This window comes from Pituophis catenifer, unplaced genomic scaffold (assembly GCF_029215685.1).
Source record: "Pituophis catenifer annectens isolate HBS135680 unplaced genomic scaffold, rPitCat1.0.hap2 SCAF_4, whole genome shotgun sequence".
NCBI lineage: Eukaryota > Metazoa > Chordata > Lepidosauria > Squamata > Colubridae > Pituophis > Pituophis catenifer.
In genome coordinates, this window is record NW_027256884.1 from 100,862,439 (window position 1) to 100,887,367 (window position 24,929).

The window sequence follows — 24,929 nt, forward strand, 5'->3', positions numbered from 1 at the left end:
AATTTTTAGCTGGTATTAAATTAAACTATGATTTCTGACAACAGAAATCTCAAAATACATGGATGCTGTTCCAGAAGGTTAGCTTAAAAAAAAAATAGAAACTATAAAGTAAAAACTGGAAAACTGATTCTGTCATTTGTAGAATCAGAATTACTAAAGGAAGAATATGGAATAAACAAACCTATTGAGGATCCTGCAAAACTTGGTGTCCTAAGAAGGAGAAGATGGATTTTACAGCGGAATTCAGAAGAAACACTTCCTAAACACTCTATACAAGATTCTACAGAAGACAAAAGAACAATACCTCTTGGGAATACAGGTGGGTTCAAGTAGAAATATTCCCCCCCCCAGCTATTTATGAAACTGAAGGCGTTGTTTATTTTAGTACTAGAGGTCATAGTATTTCTGCACAAGTGTCATACAGGCTTTTCTTGCTTGTCCATATGCAGCAAATCCAGAGTATTTCAACATAAATATGTGTGGTGCAGCTAATTGTAAAGAAAGTTCAAGGAAAATGCTGTTGGCATACAAAGCCTTATATTCTGGATAATTGACATAAGCTACTTGATATATTACTTATGCAGCTATGGTTGTATTTTCCATCTACAACCACCATTTTAAATTCTGAAATAATTATGAGCCTTTTTGTAAAATTGCACTTACTTTCTAGAATACTGAAGTTTTTCTTGCTATGTTAGTCATAGCACATTGAATGAGATTTGCATATGGCCATGTACTAACTGCTTTTAAAAATAATTGTGTTGAAATCCTTATGGCATCATTTAATGTACCATCTCCCTTTGCCCCCTCCAACTCTAATTTTAGACAATTTAAGTGGCAGCATTTAGTGACCTTGGCTGCTCTGAAAAAGACTAAGGGTTCTGGCCTAGTTTATAGGTAGGAGACCTACCCAAAATATGAAGCTGTGGGCTAGAGTAGGAAGAAAAAGGTAGAGAAAAAGGCAGAGACAAACTAGTTCTGTACTGTTACCAAGAAAATATCATGGGCCTGTCCATATAGTCACCAGATTCAAGTTTAAGTCAAGCGAGTTTTTATCTTATGTTCAAAAAGCATCCAGATCAGGCATAACCTTGAACTGTTTTCCTGCTTTGAGGGAGACAAATCTTCAGCAAAGGGATTTAGTAAAATCAGGTTAACTGAATTTCAAAATTAGAATGTTGTAAAGGTATTTTCCTTGCTTGACAGGAATGAAGAAGAACGCTACAAATAAAACCATCATCATCATAGTGGCAATGAGTATTTTGTAAGTACTTGCTTGATACTTCTTTTGGTTCAAGACTTCTTACAGCAGCTAAATGAAGGCTGGCTCTGACTGGACATGTCTTACAGCTGCTATTAAGACCTATAGTATGGCAGTAAAAATGGTGAAACAATACCATTTCTCTGTTCCTATTGCATCTGCAGAGTATCACCCATCAACCCTGTTGCGGATCACCCAATCCCTCCTTGGCCAGGATAGTGGTGGTCAGATAATCATCTTCAGGGACGTGCAGAAGAAACTGTTGAGCACTTGTCAGATAAAATTGTTTGGATTTGTAGTGCAAATCTGTATGAGAAACCTAGAGAGTCATCTTGCCCAGTAATCTGGTAACAGTTTGACCCTGTTGGATCTAAGAAAGTGGACAGAACCCTCTGTATTTTCAATGCAACCACCTGTCAGTTAGCCCCTTATACTTCCTGTCTGGTAGAAGTCTCCAGGAGGGTGACTGGTAGTGGGTTCATGCAGTAATAAATTCCTCACTGCAAGAGGAGACATTCCCGGGACCTTTTAAGGAGGCCCTGGTTTGTCCTCTTCCTTTAAAAAAAAAAAATCTCAACCCCACCTGCGTGGACAACTTTCATCCAGTCTGTCATCTTTCCTTTTTGGGGAAGGTAGTGAAATTGACAGCTCCAGAGGGTCCTGGATGAAATGGATTTCCTGGACCGCTTTCAGTCAGGATTTAGGCCCAGCTATGAGACACAGACAGCCTTGGTCGCACTTGTGGACAATCTCTGGGGGAATGGGATGGGAGTAGTGCAACCATTCTCACTTTCCTTGACCTCTTAGCGGCCTTTGATACCATCTATCATGGTTTTATGGTTTATTTAACAAACAAACAATTAAATATGAAGAAAAAGTTAATTTAGCTTACTGATATTTGCGTCTATTACATATGAAGATTGATATTGTATATGGACCCTTTCTCAAGCCAGGAGAGCAGAAAAGATAAGCTTTTTGTGGATATAGTGCACTTAAGAAGTGATATGAACCTCTGGAAAACTAGAGTCCTGTGTTGTACATAAAGCCATCAGGAGTAAAATAAGCTCTGTGCTTTAAACATTCACTGGACATGATGATTCAATTTCATTCAATTTCATTGTACACATGTTGTGCATTGACAATAAAGGTTTGATTTGATGATAGATGATAGTGGTGGAATTGAAAATATAGGCTGTTTCTTCCTTCCTCATACTTTCCAAATAATGTTTGGAATGCTTAGAAAGGTTTGTAGTTATTACTCTGATAATTAGCTGCTCATCCTTCTTATCTGCAGGATCCTGTTTCTTGCCCCTAGCGAGAACCTGAAAATTTGTAATTAAGATACAGAATTACTTCCAGATCTCACTGTTGCACTGGTCCATGCATTGTTTGATTTGCAAGAAGGTGTTTTCTTCAGGCTATAGAATGTCTCTGCAAAAGAGACTCCCAATTTCTTCAACTAACCCCCAGGATTGCTTATAAAGGGTCTGCATGCAAACACCCTGCTTACCAGGAAAAAATTGTCTATATATCACAACAATTTATTCAGGGAATTTATACCTTGCATAGTGCATGGGGAAACCAGTTCAAGTGAAGTCTCGGCCAAAGAAGTTCACTGAGTGACTTTGAGCCAGTCATTCTAAATCCTCTTGAGATAAACATGGTGATTGTTATGGGAAAAATAAGAGGAGGGAATGCCATGTATATTGCCTTGAGCTTCTGAACAAAATATTCCACTAAAATAAAGAGCACCTAAAAGCTATCACAAAGGAAAATGCAGAATGTTTTGGAATTAGTCCTCTTCAATTTCACACACACAATCTCTTAATCTTTATTGTCAATATCATATGGCACATATCACATACAGATTTGCATTCAGTCTTTTCTCCAAAGTGATCAAAATTGATTATAGTTGTGGCTTATCCTGACAATATATATCAGGGGATTGGTCCAGGAAGATGAAAGGAGACATATTTAATTGCCTGAATTTGATTCTATTCTGTATGATCTGCAAACAGATTATATAAAGGAGAATATTTGTGGCTCGGGGTTGAAATGTGGGCTCCTTGGTGCTCTCTGAGCTTGCTTGTTTTCTTGCAGATATTTCATTACCAAACTAGATAACATCATCAGTGCTAATTAGGAGTGTGGTTTGCTATCTATTATGTTTTCTTTATCCACATTCTAAAGCAAGGGTGTCAAACTTGCCGCGTCACGTTGCCGTCACGTGACGTTTTTCCCATTTGAGGAGCTGAGGTGGGCATGACACATCCAGTCTGTGGGCCACGAGTTTGACAACCCTGTTCTAGAGCCACAATTTAGTTTACAGTTGGACTCAAATGCCACACTTAGCCTGAATGTGAGATGACTAATGTGTTGTAAGAACACAGTTTGTATCATTTTTACAGTACTATATATACCTTACACTTCAAAAGCTTTAATTATCTTGCTAAAGTTGTCATGAAGCTATAAATATTTATATTATTTATTCTTGTCATTAAGAATGCTTTTGCAAGAATTAGTAATGATAACGAAAACTGTCCATTTGTTTGGATTTTTTCCAGTTTAGTGCTGCTGGTTTTTCTGAATGTGGCACTGTTCCTGAAATTGTCAAAGATTGAGCGTGCAGCTCAGTCATTGTACCATGTTCAACTTCAGGAAGAAGGGTCAACAATGTGAGTATTTTTTGTTTTGTTCTGTCATTTGTCTCTTCCTCCATGCTCCCAGTGGGCTAATATTAGTTAATGCAAATGTTAGGTTTACATATTGCAGTTCACCTGAAAACTGAAGCTAGTGAAAAATGTACAACTTAGCAAAAGCACTTTAAAATTGCTCAAAAGATCTGCATTGAAATTGGAATGCTGCCAAACCAGTTTTAGACATATTAAGCTCATTAAGCTCTTCATGCAGGATATATAATGGATAACTTTTTCCACTGAGATTCAACAGAAATGGCCTCTGGGTGGTATTTTATTGGTCAGAGATTTGCTGTGCAGTCACCTAAGAAAAGCATAGGTCTCCTATAATTTTGTACTACCATATTCTCTTACTGATATTGCTGAGTTTTGTTAATTTTTGGAATTGGTTGATGATTTATCATAAAAATTGAGGACATTGATCCATCCATGGCAGAAAACGGTTAACATTCTCGGGTGCATATCTATGTTGCCACTTTGCTTGATTGGGGGTGGGCCAGTTAAAATATTTCACTGAAGGCACCTAATCAGTTCAGATTGTCTTGGGGATGTCTAGATTTTTTTCCCAGCTGCCCACGAGCTTGTACTTTGGAACTCAGAGGTGAATAATTGCCCCAAGCCATCTCTCCTGTATTACAGATACCAAAAGAATTCCTTAATTCTATAAGGCCATGATGGCGAACCTATGGCACGTGTGTCGGAAGTGGCACACAGAGCCATCTCTCTGGGCATGTGAGCCATCACCCATTGCTCTTCTGGCTTGTGGCGCGCTGGCCAGCTGGTCTTCACGCACATGGGAGTGCTGGAAACTGGAAGAGAAGCCGGCTGGTGACCATGCGCACACTGGAAAGATGATCTTCTGGGTTTCAGCGCGCACATGTGCACAGGCCAGCTGGTCTTCATGCGCACATGTATATTAGAAACCGGAAAACCAGGTGGCCGGTGCACATGCACATGCCAGAAACTGGAAGATCATCTTCCCGGTGCGCATATGTGCACTAGCCGGCTGCTCTTCTGGTTTCCGGCATGCACATGCTCACCAGAGAGCTGGTCTTTGGGCATGCATGCGTGCAGAAACCGGAAGATGGCTGGTGCGCATGCACACCGGGCAGCTGCTCTTCCAGTTTCCGGCAGGCGCGCATGTGCACATGCACACTTCCATTTCGGCATTTGGTGCCGAAAAGGTTTGCCAACATTGCTATAAGGAGTTCCAGAAAATAAAGCTTAGGTCAATGCTGGGAGGAAATGAATTGTGATTGCAATTAACATGGTTATATACTCAACATTATCAATATTTTTGGCAATAATACTGGCAAAGTATTCTTACCAATATCCATTGTTATTGCATCTGTAGATTTGAGTCTATTGACCCTAATGTTACCTTTACCCTTTATTGGTAGAGAGGAGGAAGAATGGCCACTATGATGTTTATGTGAGGTTTTTCATGGATAAAAGGACTTGCATTCATTTGGAAATTAATACCAGACAGTATGTATATGCCTGGATTTGACAGGTGATCTAAACCTTTTTGAGAGAGGGGAGGTACCATCTACCTTGAAGGAGCAGAGATGTTTCCTCTCCTAAAGAATACAGCAGTATTTCTCCTCTCCTCTCCTCTCAATAAGAGCCTGGTGGCCCGGCAGACTAAAGCACTGTTATTAACAGTTATTAACATCAGCTGCCTGTAATTACTGCAAGTTCAAATCTCACCAGGCTCAAGGTTGACTCAGCCTTCCATCCTTTCTAAGGTAGGTAAAATGAGGACCCAGATTGTGGGGGCAATAAACTGACTTTGTATAAAAATATACAAAAGTATGAAGGCTATTGCTTAACACATTGTATGCCGCCCTGAGTCTCCGGAGAAGGGCGGCATATAAATTAAATTAAAAAAAAAATACAGCAGTATTAAACAGCATCCACAATTTCTGACCTTCCATTTTGGGGAAAGAATTTGAAAAAGGTATTGGGACTTTAACTATAGAAAATTCTAAACCCATTATCTAAACCTTTTTTCGGTCAGGATACAGGTCTCGTCCATTTTCTCACATTTCAAAACTCTGAAAACCATTCTTTTTCAGTAACCTTTTGGGATTGACTTGTGTATTTTATTGTATTGATTTTGGCTTTTATTTTTTGTAAATTGTTCTTAGTTAAGAGAAATTGAGATAGTGAAGAAATATTGTATAAATACATAAATAAATTCTGATTAAGCCACACTCAAAAGACCCAACTCTGGCGAAGCAGTTCTAAGGGGAATTTCCTTTCATTTAAGCTTTGCTTTTATTTAAAAAAAAAACTTGCATACTTGGAGTGCTTGGACATTATTTTTTTTTAATGAGAAAGTTCTTAGTAATGGGGAAAGCCAGGAAGTCATGGCAGAGGGCCTGAAAAAATATCATTACTCACTGCTCTGCATAGGAAAAAGTAAATTAGGAATCCCTAATACAACTGTTGTCACTGACAAGAATTCACTAGATAATGTATGCAAGATTTGAATGCATAATATTTATTTTTATGCCAGTACTGGCAATTTACTTGGGAAGTCACTTGATTATTTGTCATTTTGAATGATCCTATAATCAATTATTTTCACATCAGTATGAGAAATGATGGTGCACCCATATGGTACTCGTAGTAGAACAATGTCTTAGGTTTGCAAAAATTGTACAAAATGGTAATATTCACTCTTTGAAACTTTTCAGCCTCCCTTAATATATTTGATAATTAAAATTCTATCCATCATGTGGTAATCTAGGAACTTTACTAGGAAATCCACTGTGTGGATTTTTCTAGTAAAATTAATATAGAGATGAGAGCAGTGGTGTAAAATTTTTTACTACCGGTTCTGTGGGAGTGGCTTGGTAGGGGGTAATATGACTGAATGGGCGTGGCCAACTTTTTTTTTTTTAACTTTTAAAACCATTTTTTCTACAACCTCTTCAGCTGAAAAATGCTTTTAAAGCCTCTGACAATCCCAGCTGACTTGCCTGATCGGCAGAGGCTTTCTTTTTTTTAAAAAAAGCCTCTGACGATCCCAGTTGCAGAGGCTTTCTTTTTTTTTTTTTAAAGCCTCTGACGATCCCAGCTGACTTGCCTGATCGGCAGAGGCTTTCTTTTTTTTAAAAAAAGCCTCTGACAATCCCAGCTGACTTGCCTGATCGGCAGAGGCTTTCTTTTTTTTTTTTAAAGCCTCTGACGATCCCAGCTGACTTGCCTGATCAGCAGAAGCTTTTTTTTTTTTTAAAGCCTCTGACGATCCCAGCTGACTTGCCTGATCGGCAGAGGCTTTCTTTTTTTTTTTTTTTTAAAGCCTCTGACAATCCCAGCTGACTTGCCTGATCGGCAGAGGCTTTCTTTTTTAAAAAAAAAGCCTCTGACGATCCCAGCTGACTTGCCTGATCGGCAGAGGCTTTCTTTTTTTTTTTTTAAAGCCTCTGACGATCCCAGCTGACTTGCCTGATCAGCAGAAGCTTTTTTTTTTTTAAAGCCTCTGACGATCCCAGCTGACTTGCCTGATCGGCAGAGGCTTTTTTTTCCCTTTAATTTTTTTCCCTTTCCATTTTTTCTATAACCTCTTTGGCCAAAGAAGTTGTAGAAAAAATGCTTTTAAAAGCCTCTGATGATCCCAGCTGAGCCGCGCGATCAACAGAGGCTTTTTTTTAATTTTTAAAAGCATTTTTTCAGCCAAAGAGGTTGTAGAAAAAATACTTTTAAAAATAAAAAAAAAGCCTCTGATGAATGTGCGGCTCAGCTGGACAATGGGGGGGGGCAGGATTTTTGCTACTGGTTCTCCGAACCACCCACCTCCATCGCTACTGGATCAGGCGATCTGGTCCGAACCGGGAGCATTTCACCCCTGGATGAGAGCATGATTAAATAACATGAGAGCATGATTAAATTTGATGAAGCAAATATATTACATTTTAATGTTCTATTCTTTCTTCAGTCTAGCCCTTAATGTGGCATCAAAGGAGAAAACTCATCATAGTATGAATCAAGCCCAATATGTGAAAGGGGTGTTAAAGGATTCTATAGCTTTGCTTGAACAGGTAAGTATTCTGATCCTTATTGTTTTGAGCCACTGTATATGTAAGTACAGACATCATTGTGAATAACTAGAGCAGTTTTTCCCATCCTAGGAATTTTAAGATGTATGGACTACAACTCCCAGAATTCCCAAGTCAGCATTCTGGAAATTACAGTCCACACATCTTAAAGCTGCCAAGGTTGAGAAACACTGATCTAGAGGATTAAGAAACAACATTGCTTTTCATTTACTTTCTAACAATTCTTGATGATTATAGCAAGTTAATGGTATAAAAACTGGTTTAGTTCAGAAGTCTCTTATATTCAGCAAGAATGGCCTAGCTATAACAGTATAAACTATCTGCTATACTGTATCTGCTGTCATCTGAGAATAATGCTGAAGGATGCATTGTACAATCTTCAATTTGATCCACCCTAGAACAGGGGGATGGCATCAGTGGTGGGTTTCAATTTTTTTTACTACCAGTTCTGTGGGTGTGGCTTGGTGGGCGTGGCTTGGTGGGCGTGGCTAGGGGAAGGATACTGTAAAATCTCCATTCCCACCCCACTTCAGGGGAAGATTACTGCAAAATCCCCATTTCCTCCCAATCAGCTGGGACTTGGGAGGCAGAGAATAGATGGGGATGGGGCCAGTCAGAATTTATACTATCAGTTCTCTGAACTACTCAAAATTTCCACTACCGGTTCTCCAGAACTGGTCAGAACCTGCTGAAACCCACCTCTGAATGGCATAGAACCAATCAATATCAGAAAGAGACAGCTTTTAAAAGCAGTTTGGAAATGAGGTGACCAACTAAAAATGTAGTGATCCTGCAACAGTCAAAGGTCTTCCTTCTGATTATTCTGACAAATAAGAAAGTCGTCTAGGCAAGCAGATCTAGAGGAGTCCTTAAGCATACGAGAATATAAATTGGAGAGTCTTTCAATGGCAGGACACTAACATGAATGGAGGCAGAAGTTGAGACTGGTGAAGCCAAAATCAGAGAGATGGGAGAGCCTTTATCTTTCCCCATTTTCATTTTGCATTGATTAGAATCAGGGAAATTTCTTAAAAGGGTCTGACTCTTAATAGACAATTACCTTGGTGCCAATAATAGTACAGAAGAAACCTAGAGTTTAAATAAATGCTGGCTGACTTTCATTGGTGTTATATATGATGTTATCTCAGTCTGAGACACCGTTGATAATTAAAATAGCACTACCTACCAAGTAAACTGGTGTCCCTCCTTCTTTCTATCTTTGCAAGTCCTTATTAAGGGCTCCAACTGAAAATGGGATATAAAAATACTTTCCTGTGAAACCTAGAACTGCTTTGGGTTGGAAATAATTACATTTCTGATTCAAAGTATAATTTGTTGGGTATTCCTTATGCAATCTTTATCACTCCAGCTGAAGACTTCATTGTCTATGCTCCAGCATAGTTTTGATCACCTAAACAGAATCAAAGATGGGGACCCTGAAAGTTGATGTCACTAAAACCAGCTACTAAGAAGAATGAAAATATATTGCTGCGATGATAAAGCTGCTTCTTTATTACAGTCTTTTCATCACAATACTTTCACATATAATAAATGTTGTTCTGGAATAAGCTTTTTTTAAAAAGAATTTTCTTGTGAATTTGTGAATCTTTGTGAATCTTCCTGACCCACTTGATGTCTTATATGTGTGTTTCTGTGTATGTGTGTGTGTGTGTGTGTGTGTGTGTGTGTGTGTGAGAGAGAGAGAGAGAGAGAGAGAGAGAAAACACTTTCTTGAGCTGTGAATATTGGTGGAAATGAATGTTTGAGAACAAAATGAGAGCTGATAATTATATATACATTGCTGATAAACACTTCAGCAAACCACTGCACTCTACTGTATAAAGTAATAAACACTAGATTTAGATGGAAACAATCTTAAGTGTTATGAAAAATGCAATATAAAATGTTTGGTTTATCACATGCAAAGTTTTTCACTTCATGTTCCTTTTATCTATGTAAAAAAAATCTTAAAAAGTAAATTGTTCCAACATTTGGCTTATTTGTTCCAGATATCTATGAATAAATCTAAATTTTACATGTAGCTTTTTCTGTTTGGGGGGAATTTGTTTTATGGATTATAACATTTCTTCCTCTTAGTCGCTATCATTTCAATTCTCAGAATTTCTCAGGGAATTTTCATTCATGTCTGGAAGTCATATTTAAAAATGACCAACCCTACATATCTTTAAAAAGTAACTAATGTATAATTTGATTTATATATTACAACCTTAGAGAGAGATCTTTGTTAGAATATTTGTATCATTTTATAGTTTTATAGTTTTCAAGGCCTGGGGGATCATGTTCCTTGTAACAATTAAAGATGCAGAATGTGATATGTAAGTTTTCCGTTCTGATGAAGAAAACTAACTATCCCATTAAAAAATTCTAACTGTACTTCTGATAAAAAAAGAACAAAAACATTTAAAGTGTGATGCAAATAAAATTATGAACATCCAGTACTGTGTAGTTTTGATTATGCTGCGTATCTTTCTGTTAAGAGGAAGTAATCCTATTTGTGACTTCTGTTTAGGAGTCTTTATTTTCATTTGTCTTTTGTCAAAAATGCTTTTTTAGTCCTTATATATAAAACTAGTTTAACTGATGAATCAGAAACACCTAAGGGATTTTGAAAAATAATTATTAATCACAATACAACTAGTACTAATATCGATGGCAATGTATTAATAAGTGTAAACTATTACAGTTTCTTAGTTTATAATTTGATAAAATAACAGTTGCTGTCTCATCTTTGCCAAGTGTCCTTACCATATTATGTTACTGAAATATGTTACCCAAATATAGAGGATGCTAGATTCCTTTAAAAAAGAAATGATTGAATATAAATGTGTTGTGTGTCATCTCAAAATATTGAACACAAGTCAAAGGGAATATGAATATAAGTGCTTCAAAACATACATTGCAGTTTTTCCCAGATTAATTTACGAAAAAAACTTAAGGAAATGATTGGTCCATTAGTGGGAGAAGATGTCAAGGAGGGTGATGGACAGTAGGGAGAAAGCAGAACTGCTTAACTCATTCTCTGCCTCTATCTTTACACAAAAAGGGGGAAAAAAATCCAACCTCTCAAAAACAGTAGCATAAAAGACAGATTAGGAATGCAAATCAAAATAGGCAAGAAATGGTAAGAAAATATCTATCCACTCTAGACGAGTTCAAAACACCAGGTCCAGATGGATTACACCCTAGGGTTGTGAAGAGGCTGGCAGACATGATAGAACAATTGAACTGTATCTTTCAAAGATCCTGGAGCACCAGGGAACTATCAGTTGCCTGGAAAAGAGCTGACATTGTTCCTATCTTCAAAAACAGAAAAAAATGGATCCAGGAAAATATGGACCAATCAGTGTGACATCAATTCCTGGGAAGATCCTGGAAAAAATAAATAACAAATCTGTGAACATCTAGAGGTAAGCAAACTTATAACCAAAACCCAACACAAGTTTGTCAAAAACAGATCATGCCAGACAAATCTTATTGCATTCTTTGACAAAATCACAAAATTAGTGGACCAGCAAAATGTTGTGGACATAACTTACTTGGATTTCAGTAAGGCATTTGATAAAATAGATCACAACCTACTACTTGATAAGATAGAAAAATATGGGTTAAATAGCATCACCAGATGGATTCATAATTGGCTGACCAACCACACTCAATGTGTAGTCCTTAACTACATCTACATGAAGGGAAGTATGCAGTACTATTTTAGGCCCAGTACTCATCAAAATTTTAGACGACACCAAGTTGGTGGGAAAAGCTAACAGTCCAGAAAATATGCTCAAGAAGGAAGGATCTTGATAGACTTGAACACTGGGCCCAATCCAATAAAATGGAATTCAGTGGTGTGAAAAGTAAGGTTTTATACTTGGGCAAGAAAAACCAAATGCACAGGTATAGAATAGATGGTACCTGCTCAATAGTAACATGCATCTGGGAGTTCTGGTGGATAACAACTTAAATATGAGCCAGCAGTATGCTGCAGCTGCCAAAAACACAAGTTTAGGCTGCATTAACAGAGGGGTAGACTCAAGAGCACATAAAGTGTTAGCACCACTTTATAATGCCTTGGTAAGATCACATGGAATATGGCATCTAGTTTTAATTTCTTCTGCAAAGAAAAGCAAAAAGATCATTAGGCTATTGGAGGCTAAAGGATATTAACACTTGCAGGAACTAAGTATGTCTAATCTAATGAAAAGAAGGACTACGGGTGACATGATGGAAACTAATCAACGGAAGATCCAACCTAGAAATGAGAAATTTCCAGACAAGGAGAACAATAAACCAGTGGAATGGCTTGCCTTCAGAAATTGTGGGTGCTCCACCACTGGAGATTTTTAAGAAGAGATTGGGCAGCCCTTTGAAATAGTATGGGGGTTGAACTAGAAGACTTCCAAGGTTCCTTCCAATTGTCATTCCATTCCATTCCATTCTATTCCAAAAGCAATTAGAAAATGAAGTCTCTACTTGGTAAAGAGAGAAACATTATTGAGCTAATTAATTCTGAATCTTTTAATGTAATTATTACTTTGTATCATGGACCTAGGCAAAAAGTTTCTATCTTCCACTCACCAGTATTAAATAGCTGTCTTGTATTACAAACAGGTGAAAAAAAAACCTAGATCACTTGCATTTCTTCTACTGCCACTAACCCTAACCCCTAGAGTTGGACATGATTGGACAGCAGAAACCTTAACTTTATCTTATGTATTTACAACAGTTGTAGCATCCTGGTGTTATGTGATGGCCATTTGCAACCTTCCTAGATGTCTTTGAACAAGCAAAGTCAATGGGGGAAGCCAGATTTGCTTATTACATGATTCACTTAACTGCAGTGATTCACTTTAACAACCATGGCAGAAAAAATTGGGCCTGACTCACTTAACAATTGCCTTGCTTAGCCACCGAAATTCTGGTCTCAACTGTGGCTTACCAAGAACTACCTGTATATACCTAATGGTTGTTCAACTAACCTGTAATTACATTTTTTTTAAAAAAGAAAGGTAAGTTAAGACCTTTTAATTCTTTTGAAAGGATTCATAAAATAAGAAATAAGATCTGACTCATCCACCTACATGGCAAGTGATGGTTTTTAGCCAAGGCATGGCTAAAAATGATCACTAGTTTATAATTTGAACTGTTTAAGATGAAATTGATTTTTCTGTTTTAGTGCATCTTAATGGCAGGAAATGGGCAAAGTACAGACATACCATTAGCTTTGCCTTTATGCGTGAATATTAAGAACTGAGAATAAATGTATGTTTTGACTACAAAATGGATACAAATAGGTTTCTTTTTTAGGCATTGTGTTCTTCCTTATAATTGTTTCTTTTTTGCCTGCCACTAGCAAAATAGACCTGAAAAGTTTTTGCCTGCCGCAGATGTAATCGATTGGTCCAATATCCTTCTTGTAATTACGGCATGGTATCATAAATTTGCTGAAGTAATTTAACCATCAATCGATGAACCTAACTCATTTGATGGGGGGAGAAATGCAAGACAGCCAAAATAAGCAGTCCTAATCGATTGGTGGACAAAACTCAGGAACAAAAACTTTTGGGGCATGAAAGTAATAAGATCCGAATTGTGCATCAATTCAACATATTTTAGCTCCTGACAACATAATTTAACTACCGTACATGGGTTGGATCTGAATGCGAGACCAAAAAGTAGTTGGTAATAGTACTGTAATCTAGTATGTGTTGCTTAAATGATCTCTGCTCTCTGTATTTATAGTCAATGGACTCTTCACCATGTATATGGTGGATGATTATGGTGGACTAGTTCTCTAAAGACTACGCTCACAGTCTGTAGAGACTCTCAGTCATCCAGGTCATGGTTGTCCCAAAGGTGCTTTTTCAGGAAACTTTCTTTTTTTCTTTAAAGACGTTTCGCTTCTCTTCCAAGAAGCTTCTTCAGCTCTGACAGGATAGTGGAGAATGGAAGAATTTATACTCCTTGCAGACAGCTGGTCGAGTGTCTTTAAAGCACCTGGGAGTTTACCTGTGTCCTCAGGGTCACCTGAGTAGTGCTTCTGGTTCCTGTAGTCTGCAATTTTTTCCTGTGGAAATCCATTCCTACTCCCACACCATTCAAAGAGTGTTCATCCCAAATTGCATAGCTAAAAGAGATTCTCAGTCATCCAGGTCATGGTTGTCCCAAAGGTGCTTCTGCAGGAGGCAACTGGACTTTCTCGTTTTTTCTTTGAAGACGTTTCGCTTCTCATCCAAGGTTCTTCAGCTCTGACAGAATAATCAGATACAGATAAACAGAAGGGACCTTATAGGTCATCTAGTCCAACCCCACCCCCCATCCCCCGCTCAAGCAGGAGACCCTACACCATTTCTGACAAATGGCAGTCCAATCTTTTCTTGAAAGTCTCAAGTGATGAAGCTCCCACAACTTCCAAAGGCAACTTCTGTTCCATTGCTTGATTGTTCTCACTGTCAAAAAGTTCCTCCTCATTTCTAGGTTGAATCTCTCCTTGGTCAGTTTCCATCCATTATTGGAAATATATCCTCCTTCCATTCCCCATCATCCTGTCACAGCTGATGAAGCTTCTAGGTCAGAGGTCTTGCTGGAGCACAGCTGGCTGGAGAATTCTGGAAGTTGAAGTCCACAAGTCATAAAGCTGCCAAGTTTGAAGACCTCTGTTCTAGGTTGAGAAGGGAAACGTCTTCAAAGAAAAAAAAAAGACAGTCCAGTTGCCTCCTGAAGAAGCACCTTTGGGTCTACGCTCACAGATGTTCTCCAGGGCAAGCCTCGGCACTAACTGGGATGAAGGTAAACCACGCCTTCGCTATCTTCCCGGCTGTGGGCCGATCTCCGTGATGTCACAAAGGGGAAACAAAAAAAACAGAAGACAAGACCGGCGTTGTAAAGAAGCCGGAAGCTTCAGGTTGCCGTGAGGACACTTAGGGGAGAACTGCAAGAAGGGAGGGGTCGTGCCTAGAAAGCAGGAGTGCTTAAAATAAAACAAGGCGGAGCGTGTCGAGAATCCCACCAATCGCCGCGGCCAAAGGAAAGGGGGCGCTGGGAGCCTTCCTTCCTTCCTTTCCTTCCTTGCCTTCAACGGAGTTGGAAATCAGGACCGCCACGAGAGTCGCGGGGCGCGGGAGTCACGGACTTGGCAAGAATTGCTTACAATGAAGGTTACAGTTTGCTCTCGTGGTAACTGTAATAACTTATACTTATTATAATTAAATTATAATTATTATTAATACTGGTAACTGTAATAAGGAATCCTGTGCTCTTTCTAAAGGATCCATTCCTTTCAGGAATCCTGTATTGCTCGGTCGCAGGTAGTTAAGTGGAGTTACTAATAAGCGGAGTTACCCTGGAGAAAGTCTTTCCGCCCGGGAGCGTTTTACCGACGACTTTTGTCTGGGCGAATCTTTTTTCAAAATTCAGCGTTCGACGACTTAACTTTTAACCCAGAGTTTTATAAAGCGTTGAACGGTCCTCGGTCTGATCGGAAAGCTGGTGACCCTACCCACTCACCCACGCACCCTCTCTCACGCTCCTTTTCCGATGGTCGGAGCAAGGTCCCGTTGGTGTTGCTACCGTACGTGGCTGAAACATGGTCAAAAGGGCAGGGAAACGAGCGAGAGCCCAGGAGGTGGAAGATACGCTCTGTTGCTGCGAGTATCTCGATCGGAAGGGCCAAAGGAGCCACCTAGCGGCGTGTCTCTGCGAGTGCGAGGACCTCGACGAGTGCTGTGAAAGGTAAAGAGGGGGTGGGGGCTCTTTCTGAGGATTTCCTCAAGCTTGGGACTTCGTTAGGGAGGAGGCGGGGAGATTCGTGGCTGTGGGCATGTCACTGGCCTTGATGGGTAGCTGTGATGGATTTCACATTTTTTTACTACCGGTTCTGTGGGTGTGGCTTAGTGGGCGTGGCATGGCTTGGTGGGCGTGGCAGGGGAAGGATACTGTAAAATCTCCATTCCCATCCCACTCCAGGGGAAGGATACTGTAACATTTCCATTCCTTCCCCAATCCAGGGGAAGGTTACTGCAAAATCCCCATTTCCTCCCTATCAGCTGGGACTTGGGAGGCAGAGAATAGATGGCGGCGGGGCCAGTCAAAATTTTTACTACCAGTTCTCCCAACTACTCAAAATTTCTGCTACTGGTTCTCCAGAATTGGTCAGAACCAGTTGCAAAAACCCACCTCTGGTGGGTAGATCTGGATTTTCACGTGGTTTAGTATATGGTACCTGTCAGTGGTGAAATCCAAATTTTTTTACTACCGGTTCTGTGGGCGTGGCTTGGGGAGCATGGCAGGGGAAGGATACTGCAAAATCTCCATTCCCACCCTACTCCAGGGGAATGATACTGCAAAATCTCCATTCCCACCTCACTCGGGGGCCAGCCAGAGGTTGTATTTGCCGGTTCTCCGAAGTACTCAAAATTTCCACTACCAGTTCTCCGAACTGCTCAAAATTTCCGCTACCGGTCAGAACCTGCTGGATTTCACCCCTGGTACCTGTTAGGATAGATTGTCGGTCCTACCCACATTGCTGATAGACTTAGACTAACTTTATTGTCACTTGAATGTACACTAATCAGCAAACATTAAAATGAAATTTCATTGCATAGAGCTGTCAGAGGGTCCCCACCTCTAATATACTACATAAACACGACAAAATAAATAAATAAATAAAAATTATGCATATTCCCACATATATGACACAGAAAACAACATTGTCTAGTTTGGATGTATACGTGTACATGGTGAGAGAAACAAATCTTGTGAGTTTATCAGACGGATGGCATAGGGAACAAAGCTTTTACAGAATCTGGTAGTCCTGTTAGAAATACTTTGAAACCTGTTCCCAGAGGGGAGCAACAGAAACAGACTGTGAAGTGGGTGTGTGGGGCCTCTAACAATGCTTTGAGCTCTAAGCACATAGTGCTTATAAGCAGTATCTTGAATGACAGGAAGCGAGCTTCCTATAATCTTCTCTGCTGTCCTTACCACTCTCTGAATGGACTTTCTATCTGAGGCACTGCTGCCACCAAACCAAACAATGATGCAGTTTGTTAAAACACTCTCAATCATATCTCTGTAAAAAGTAGCCAGGACAGGAGGAGAAAGATGTGCTCTTCTCATCCAACAGAGGAAATGCAGACGCTGGTTTGCACGCTTCACTAATGCTGATGTGTGAAGAGACCAGTTCAGATTGTTACTTATCTGTATCCTGAGAAACTTAATACTGTTGACCATCTCTACAGCTGCATCCTTGATAACTCTACTACCTTTACCTGGTACTACTACCTGGTAGTCCAGGTGGATAAAAAAAGATTCTGTCTTCCCATACTGATGCCTTTCTGACTAATTAGGTCTACAGGTCCCTTCTTTCTGTGCAAATAGCCTTGTTGGTTAGTGATGCTATTGTCTTGCATAGGTTAAAATGTAAAAGCAGAAGACGAACTTCCCACCAAGTGTTGTATTTTTGCTGATAGCATGGATCGGTGTCCCCTGAATCACTGCCCCCCAAGTGTGTTGGATTACAGTATTCATCACTGCTAGATTTGAAAGTGATGGGAATTGCGGTGCAGTTCAATTAGCAGACAGTAAAGTGGAAGTGTTGAAATGTGACATGTGCTCTCTGCTGGATTATGATTCTACTTCCCTTGTGTGGGATGTAAAGAACAGAAACTTGTCTGGAGCTGGTGACTGTCCAAAGGTGCTACTGCTTTTTCTCATGAACATGTCCTTAGAAAAGCATGCTTATCTCCTGTAAAAGTAGAATCTAAAGATTTTCTCCCTGTAAATTCTGATGTGGTGCAAGTTAATGTGACAGAAACTAGCAGAAATGTTATTTCGTGTTCTGTTTGGTCTAATATGAGCAGAATCTGTGTTTTTTCCTAACAGATGGATGACTTGCAAATCTTTACCTCCTGGAATATTGGAGAGAATCACAGAAACCTTCACTGATCGTTTCCGTTTTCCATGGATTCGAGGGGCTGTAAAGATCGATATCAGCCTCCTTCCGCCAATCGTCTTGCTTCCTTTTTTCCTTCACATAGCAGCTTTGCACTTCCTTTTGGCCCTCGTCATCCTGATATCGCTTCCCATACTAGTACTGTGGTATTACTACCTCACACACAGGAAGAAAGGTCAGACTCTCTTCTTCTTAAGCCTGGGCCTATTCTCCCTAGGTTACATGTACTATGTATTTCTCCAGGAAGTGGTTCCCCGAGGCCATGTGGAATACAGTCAGGTGGCTCTTCTTACTTGTGGGTTAATCCTGATGCTTGTAGCCCTACATCGAGCCAAGAAAGATCCTGGCTATCTTTTCAGCCAAATGAACAGCGACAAAGCACTTCACCAAGGCAGTTGCAGTAATAACATGTTCAATAAGAATGGCCTGGGAAACTCCAATGGGCTTTGCAGAGTACCTGCTTCGGATGTTGCTGGACACACTAACACTGAGAGCTACTCCAGAATATTGGAAGCAGAGACAGGTCAGGGCTCAAAGGACTGGTGCACCAAATGTCAGTTGGTTAAACCAGCTCGAGCTGGACACTGCCGAATATGTGGCAGGTGTGTGAAGAGACTGGATCATCACTGTGTCTGGTACGTTCCTTAGTTGGCCTTGATGTTTTTTCCTAATGCTTCTGTTGCCAGCAAGCTGTAGTTCTCTCTGAAATATTGTTCTACCTTGGTTTTATCTATACGTGAGTGGTTCCATAGACTTGTTATCTCTGTTGAACAGACTGGGTTCCTAAGCCTTTATCTTTGGGCTGCCTTTTGTTCGCCGTTAGTTGGGGAATTTCTGTTCAAAGTTATAAATATCAGTGTTCCCATTACTACCCAGAGGCGGCAGAAGTGAAATACAGGGTTTTCTGCAGGTAAATCATACCATCAGGATGTAAGAGTTGAAGGGACTTTGGATATCGTCTATTATAGCCCCCTGTTTAATGCAGTATGAGCTCTACTACCGCAGAGCATTATTACTAATTTTCCAACTCGCATGAAAGAAACCAGAATGATTTCTTTCAGAGCTTCACATATTCTGTAGGGTAGAAAAGCAGAGTTATCTGCACATTTAAATTGCTTCCATGGATATAAGGCTTATCAAAGATTTGGAATGATTTCCTTATAAAAAAACTGACATGGAACTTGGCAGAGGTGAACAGAAGAGCAGATTAAGATAAGCAGACAGTGAGTGGTGTGCAGCATCTGCTACATTGGACAATTCTTACCCAAGTTCATTTTATAAAGATTAGTGCAAGGCATTTGTTAAATAGCAAGCACATAGTCTTTGAAGCATATGAATAGAATTTATGCACGTTTGGGGCATACAATCTTTTGGAATATAGATCATAAACAATTCTGGTTGAGATTGTTCCTGTTTCAGCAATGAGATCTTTTTGGTAGCAGCTCCTCTTACGCAATACAGCATGTTCCTGAGTTATATTTATACAAGTGTCTCTTGAATACCCCTCCTCATATCTGCTTCCTTTTCTGATTTGACACCTGTACCTTTTCTTTCATCCAAATCACAAAGTAGTTGTGTTTACTTTGTAAGCTGTGAATAGACGGTTATTTCAGATTTTTTAAAAAATGAAGTCAAGTATTTAATGGGCACTTTGGATTCTACCTTTTTCTAAATCATGTTACTATAATATCATATTTCTCCTTTGTTTCTTGGAGGATTAACAACTGTGTTGGAGAACAGAACCATCAAGCTTTTGTCCTTGCCCTCTTCCTTTTTTTGCTCACTTCAATATATGGGATTTCTTTGACTTTGGATACCATTTGTAGAGGAAAAAACACCCTCAGTGCTCTGTTCTACTGTCCTGGTGTCTATGGAGAATACAGGTGAGAGAAATGCTCACTAACTTGATAGGATTAAATCAAGATAATCCCTAGAAGAAAATTGTGGGAATTCTGTGGTTTTTTTAGTCTATGGAATAGTTTTATTTGCTCATTTACATGAGAAATTTTGCACGTTCATAAGGAAAATGTAATTGCTTTCCAATGTGATGCATTGGGAGCTTAATGTTACATATTCTTCTGTGGAGGAAATTTCCATCTTCTCAAATGTCCTGGGCTCTTTTTTTGACTGCTAGCGAGAGTTCTCATACTTTGTTCTTTCTTGTCTTTTTTAATTGAAAAGAGTATAATTCTCTAGCTTCACTTATATGGGGTATGCTTCCACGTTGGCTTACTTTTTTTAATAATCCGTATTGGGTTAAAATCTTGAGTTTATTTAAGTTATTTCTGGAGAAAAAAGTTAAACCATTTATATGCAGTCATTTTAATTCTATCTTTCCTCCCTAAAATAGTCATAGACATGTGTGCTAAAAAGAGTAAAATGATATCACATAAAGTAACCGGCAATTGATAGGGCATTTAGAAAGGTAACAGGTGCATACCGAAGGACAGAAGTATCCTTCTAGATCAGTGGTCACCAACTGGTGGTCCATGGACCACTGGTGGTCCGCAAGAAAATTTTGATGGTCCGCAGAAAAATTATTTGCATTTTTTATATTGCACTAAATCAGTGGTCCTCAATCTATGGCCCCTGGGCCGGATACGTGCAATGAACGTTTGTGTTGCTACAGAGAGTCTCCTGCTTCAGGGTGTTTTTGTGCGGATCAGAGGGGGGCAGAAATTTTGACTTGGGGTCTGCTTTGACCTCCTGGCTTTGGGCGAAGGCTGGAGGGAAGTGCCTCTGGTGGCAAAGAGCCCGAGGGTCTTGTTCCAGTGGGACAGCATCATGGCCTGGAACTGGCTGAACATCTTAGCCCGCTGAGCTTCCAGGTGCCGGTACCTGGCCTTGCACTCCCACAGATCTTCCCTCTGCTTGGAAAGCCTATGCTCGTAGTCCTCAGTGAGGGGCTTCTGCTGAGCCTCCTTCTTGGTCAGATCCAATTTGAACTGAGTGGGCTGTTTTGCCAACTCTTTCTCGTGGTGGCTGCTTAGCTCCAACAACTGCTTCCTGTTGGGGCCCTAAGGAGCCCGGGCAGGGAGGCGAGGGGTGGCAAGTAGAGGCTTGCAAAGTACCACTCGTTATGAGTTACATCGAGTTGGCCACGCCCACCCAGTCATATGACCACCTTGCCACCCCCACCCAGCCAGTCATTAGGCAGATCATATTAGTGATCCGTGGGATTTAAAATTATGAATTTAGTGGTCCCTGAGGTTCGAAAGGTTGGGGACCCCTGTTCTAGATCAGCTTTATACTAAAAAAAGGGAAACAAACACATCACCAGGGGGAGAAGTGATTTGGTGGCAGAGAGTCACCACAAATAATTCCATCTTGTACGTTGTTAGAATAAGAATATTAATTTTATTCCCATATTTAATCTAACAAATTAGGATTCGATTATTATACACATGGTTTACTTGCTACTGCAGTTTACCAGAAATAGGAGAATGCTCCAGACTAGCAATGGGAAATAATTTTTGTTCATGAACTTTTGTATTAATCATGCCTTTCTGTTCCTCATTTAGTTCAGCCCTGACATTCACCTGTGTATGGTATTGCGCCATTGTAACTTCTGGTATGAGCTACATCCTTCTTCTTCAGCTCTTGAATATCAGCTGTAACATGACTGAGAGGGAAGCTCGCATTGCATTACGGGAGAATATTGGAAGGAGGTTATTATGGGGTATGATGGTTGATACGGGACAATATAATCAAGGTTTTCTATCCAATTGGATCCAGTTTTTCACCTTGCGCTCATCTGATCTGCAGCAGAGTGCTGAGGATGTCGTATGAAGGAATTTTTAACTATTAACTTTATCATGTATCGAAAGGCGTTCTGGGCAAATAGCTCTCATCTCTTGCAAATGAAGACTGGCGCACGAAGATCCTTTTAAAGCCATATAGCAAACTGCAATACCACTTTCTCAAAAACATGCATATGCCAAATGTTTTGCAGGAAGACCTTGGTATGATTGGGATTGCTTATATTCTTCACTTGATACCTATTAGTGTCAGGTGAGGAAACAGAAATATAAAAACAACCATTACAATTGAAAGAAGCAGAGACTTCCCTGTTGAGGTCGATGTGACCTTGAAGTTTTAGCATTTCCTTGAAGGCAGCACATACTTTCTGTTCTCGGCTCATTCTGTGGCATATATGGATATATGAATCAGGTGGTCAGAATATTATGCTGGGAAGTCATAGATTTGAGAGAGGCACAGTCATATGGTTACAACAAAATGAGTTTCCTTTAATACATTGTTTCTTTATAGAGCATTTATTGTGAGGGCAAAGGTATTTAACTCTGAGCAGAAGAGTTTCACTCCACAACTTTCCAATTTGTCAGTTATGAATTAGATACAGTATAACAGAGTTGGAAGGTACCTTGTAGGTCATCTAGTCCAACCCACTGCCCAAGCTGGAGGCCTACACCGTTTCTGAAAGATGGCAGTCTAGTCTCTTCTTGAAAGCTTCCAGTAATGAAGCTCCCACAACTTCCGAAGGCAAGCGGTTCCATTGGTTGATTGTTCTCACTGTTAGAAAATTTCTCCTTATTTCTAGGTTGAATCTCTCCTTGATCCTGTTTTTTTTTGTGTGTGTGGAGACGCATGTTGGTTATAGGAGTGATCCTGATATGTTATTTTCGGGTTCTGATTTTTCTATTTGGAATTCCTGTCTTCTTTGGATTCACACCCCAAATTTAACAGGCTGCATACTTAATTTTATGCATTTCTCTGATGCAAAGATAGTTATTAACTGGATAGTGGAGAAGGTTCTCAGTGTCGTTTAATCATGATGTATTGTAGCCAAAACACTTGAATTTTTAAAAACTTGATTGTTATAAACCCTGAATTTTGTTAATGGATATAAGAAATTAAAAAGGGAACTTCCCTCATTTTTATGCTTTTACCAAAAAAAGGAAGAGCTCTCCAATGTTGTACTCTTTAATATCTTCGCATTACAAGAGCAGAGATATATAAGTGCCTATAGGATGGGCTTTTTTTAAAGCTGTGATTTGCATAGCTGATTTAGTATTTTTTTTTATTACTTGCTTACTTTGAGAATACGATTGCTTTTAATTAATATACTTATCCCTTGCCTTAAAATGGCTCATAATGAACAATGTAAGATCAGAATTGCAAAAGCTATTTCTGCATTAATTTAATTGGTTCATATATTTATATGAACTGCCCAGAGTTGCTGAGAGTCAGATGGGTTATGTTTTCCCTTCATTCATTTGTGTCTGATTCTCGAAGACTGCCTAGACAAGTCCCTGCAATTTCTTTGGCAAGGTTTTTTTCAGGGGCCATTGCCTCCTTCCCAGGGTTGTGATAGTGACCAGCCCAGGTCACCCAGCAGGCTTTGTGCCTAAGGCAAGAATAGAAGTCACAGCCTCTGGTTTCTAGCCTGATGTCTTAACACCAAATCTAAGCTCTCATATATTAAATAAATAAATGAAGTAGCTAGTAAAAGCCCTTAAAACATCCAAATTCAAAAATCATGTAAAATCAACAACTTTTGATTGAAAAAAAATATTGCAAATTGCAAGTGATTAAAATCGCAGCTGATTATGGATCATCAGCCTAAGTGTAGTTTCTTGTTTGAAGGCCGTATAAAAAATCCATCAAACTGAATTTTAAACATTTTAAATCATAACAAGTATGATTTGTAGAACTACAATGCAATCAAATTGTAAAAAAAAGTCCAATTATATTAAGAAAAACAGTTGTTTGGAGAATTAGGAACTGTAGAAAATGTAGCTCCAGTTCTTTTTCTCTGTTATAAAGATGAATATATGCTAGATTATTTTTTTGCAGTTGTTGGCATTTGCTAAAATTCGCAAAATTCATGCACACACAGTGTGTGTGTGTGTATATACATACATACATACATACATACATACATACATACATACATACATACATATATATATATATATATATATATATATATATATATATATAGTTAATATTTCGGGTTTCTTCCCGTGTAATTGTGGATATATCCCTAAAAGGGTGGAAGCGACGTTTCGGCAGAATCCCATCTGCCATCATCAGGCTTATGTCAGCAGTCATTTTGCACTAACTGACGTTAGTGCAAAATGACTGCTGACATAAGCCTGATGATGGCAGATGGGATTCTGCCGAAACGTCGCTTCTACCCTTTTAGGGATATATCCACAATTACATGGGAAGAAACCCGAAATATTAACTATACACACACACACACACACACACACACACACACATATAATATAATATATATTATACATGCACGCACACATCTCAACAGAAATATCATTCTAAAGATGATATTAACACCGTTATAGGATTATATTATGTACATGCTAAAGTCTAATAAAAACCTGGTAATCTTCTAAGTAGCTAGCCAGTAACAAGAAACAAAATCCTTAAATTTTTAAAACACACATATAATTCCAGCTTCTCTTTTTTAATATTGGCTTGAAATGGTAAAATATACATATTTATAACAACCGAAAATATGTTTTAGATAGTGTAGATAGCTATACTTGGAAGAAATTATTACTAATAATGCTTAAGAGGGTTCCCTCCCCCTCCAAAGCACTAAAATGGCAAAGTTGCCTCCATGCCTGACTCTCACAGAACCCCAAAGGTGTAAAATATTGCTGTCAGAACACAATCTGGAAAGGCTAGACATTGACAATAAATATCTTGTAGTATGAAGGAATGTTGCAAGGAACAACGGAAAATGTTAAAAATCCACAATCCCCAATTGTTTAGCTTTTCTTGGGAAAGTTGAAAGGACCTGTCTCAATGTCAGAAATATAAAGCACAATTTTTTGAAGAAAAGAGTTGCCATGTAAAGACAATTCAATGTAGCTACAATTAAGCTAACTGAAAGTGACTTCTAAGCACTTATTGCGTATTGCAGTGAAGTAGAATATAATCTAGAGTGAAAC

At 39.2% G+C, this 24,929-nt stretch overlaps 2 protein-coding genes across 2 annotated transcripts in view; both read left to right on the forward strand.

Annotated features, from left to right (window-relative positions):
* GRAMD1C (GRAM domain containing 1C) overlaps nt 1-10,188 on the forward strand; it is a 59,445-nt gene extending 49,257 nt beyond the window's left edge. The window contains exons 14-18 of the mRNA XM_070943649.1: nt 143-319; nt 1,207-1,264; nt 3,826-3,936; nt 7,904-8,006; nt 9,394-10,188. Of these exons, the coding sequence (XP_070799750.1) occupies nt 143-319; nt 1,207-1,264; nt 3,826-3,936; nt 7,904-8,006; nt 9,394-9,471 (527 nt within the window). The 3' untranslated portion in view covers nt 9,472-10,188. The remainder of the gene's footprint in view (nt 1-142; nt 320-1,206; nt 1,265-3,825; nt 3,937-7,903; nt 8,007-9,393) is intronic.
* Nucleotides 10,189-15,624: 5,436 nt separating this feature from the next.
* ZDHHC23 (zinc finger DHHC-type palmitoyltransferase 23) lies at nt 15,625-21,780 on the forward strand. Its single transcript, XM_070943822.1, has 4 exons — nt 15,625-15,770; nt 17,922-18,626; nt 19,707-19,874; nt 21,513-21,780. The coding sequence occupies exons 1-4, from the start codon at nt 15,625-15,627 to the stop codon at nt 21,778-21,780; spliced, it is 1,287 nt and encodes a 428-aa protein (XP_070799923.1).
* The last annotated feature ends 3,149 nt before the right edge of the window (nt 21,781-24,929 follow it).

Excerpts from the sequence above, each read along its gene's own strand:
- ZDHHC23 (XM_070943822.1), top strand. The coding sequence starts at position 15,625 with ATGGTCAAAAGGGCAGGGAAACGAGCGAGAGCCCAGGAGGTGGAAGAT. Across the intron at positions 15,771-17,921 it reads CTCGACGAGTGCTGTGAAAG|ATGGATGACTTGCAAATCTT; the intron begins GTAAAGAGGGGG and ends TTTTCCTAACAG. Across the intron at positions 19,875-21,512 it reads GGTGTCTATGGAGAATACAG|TTCAGCCCTGACATTCACCT; the intron begins GTGAGAGAAATG and ends TTCCTCATTTAG.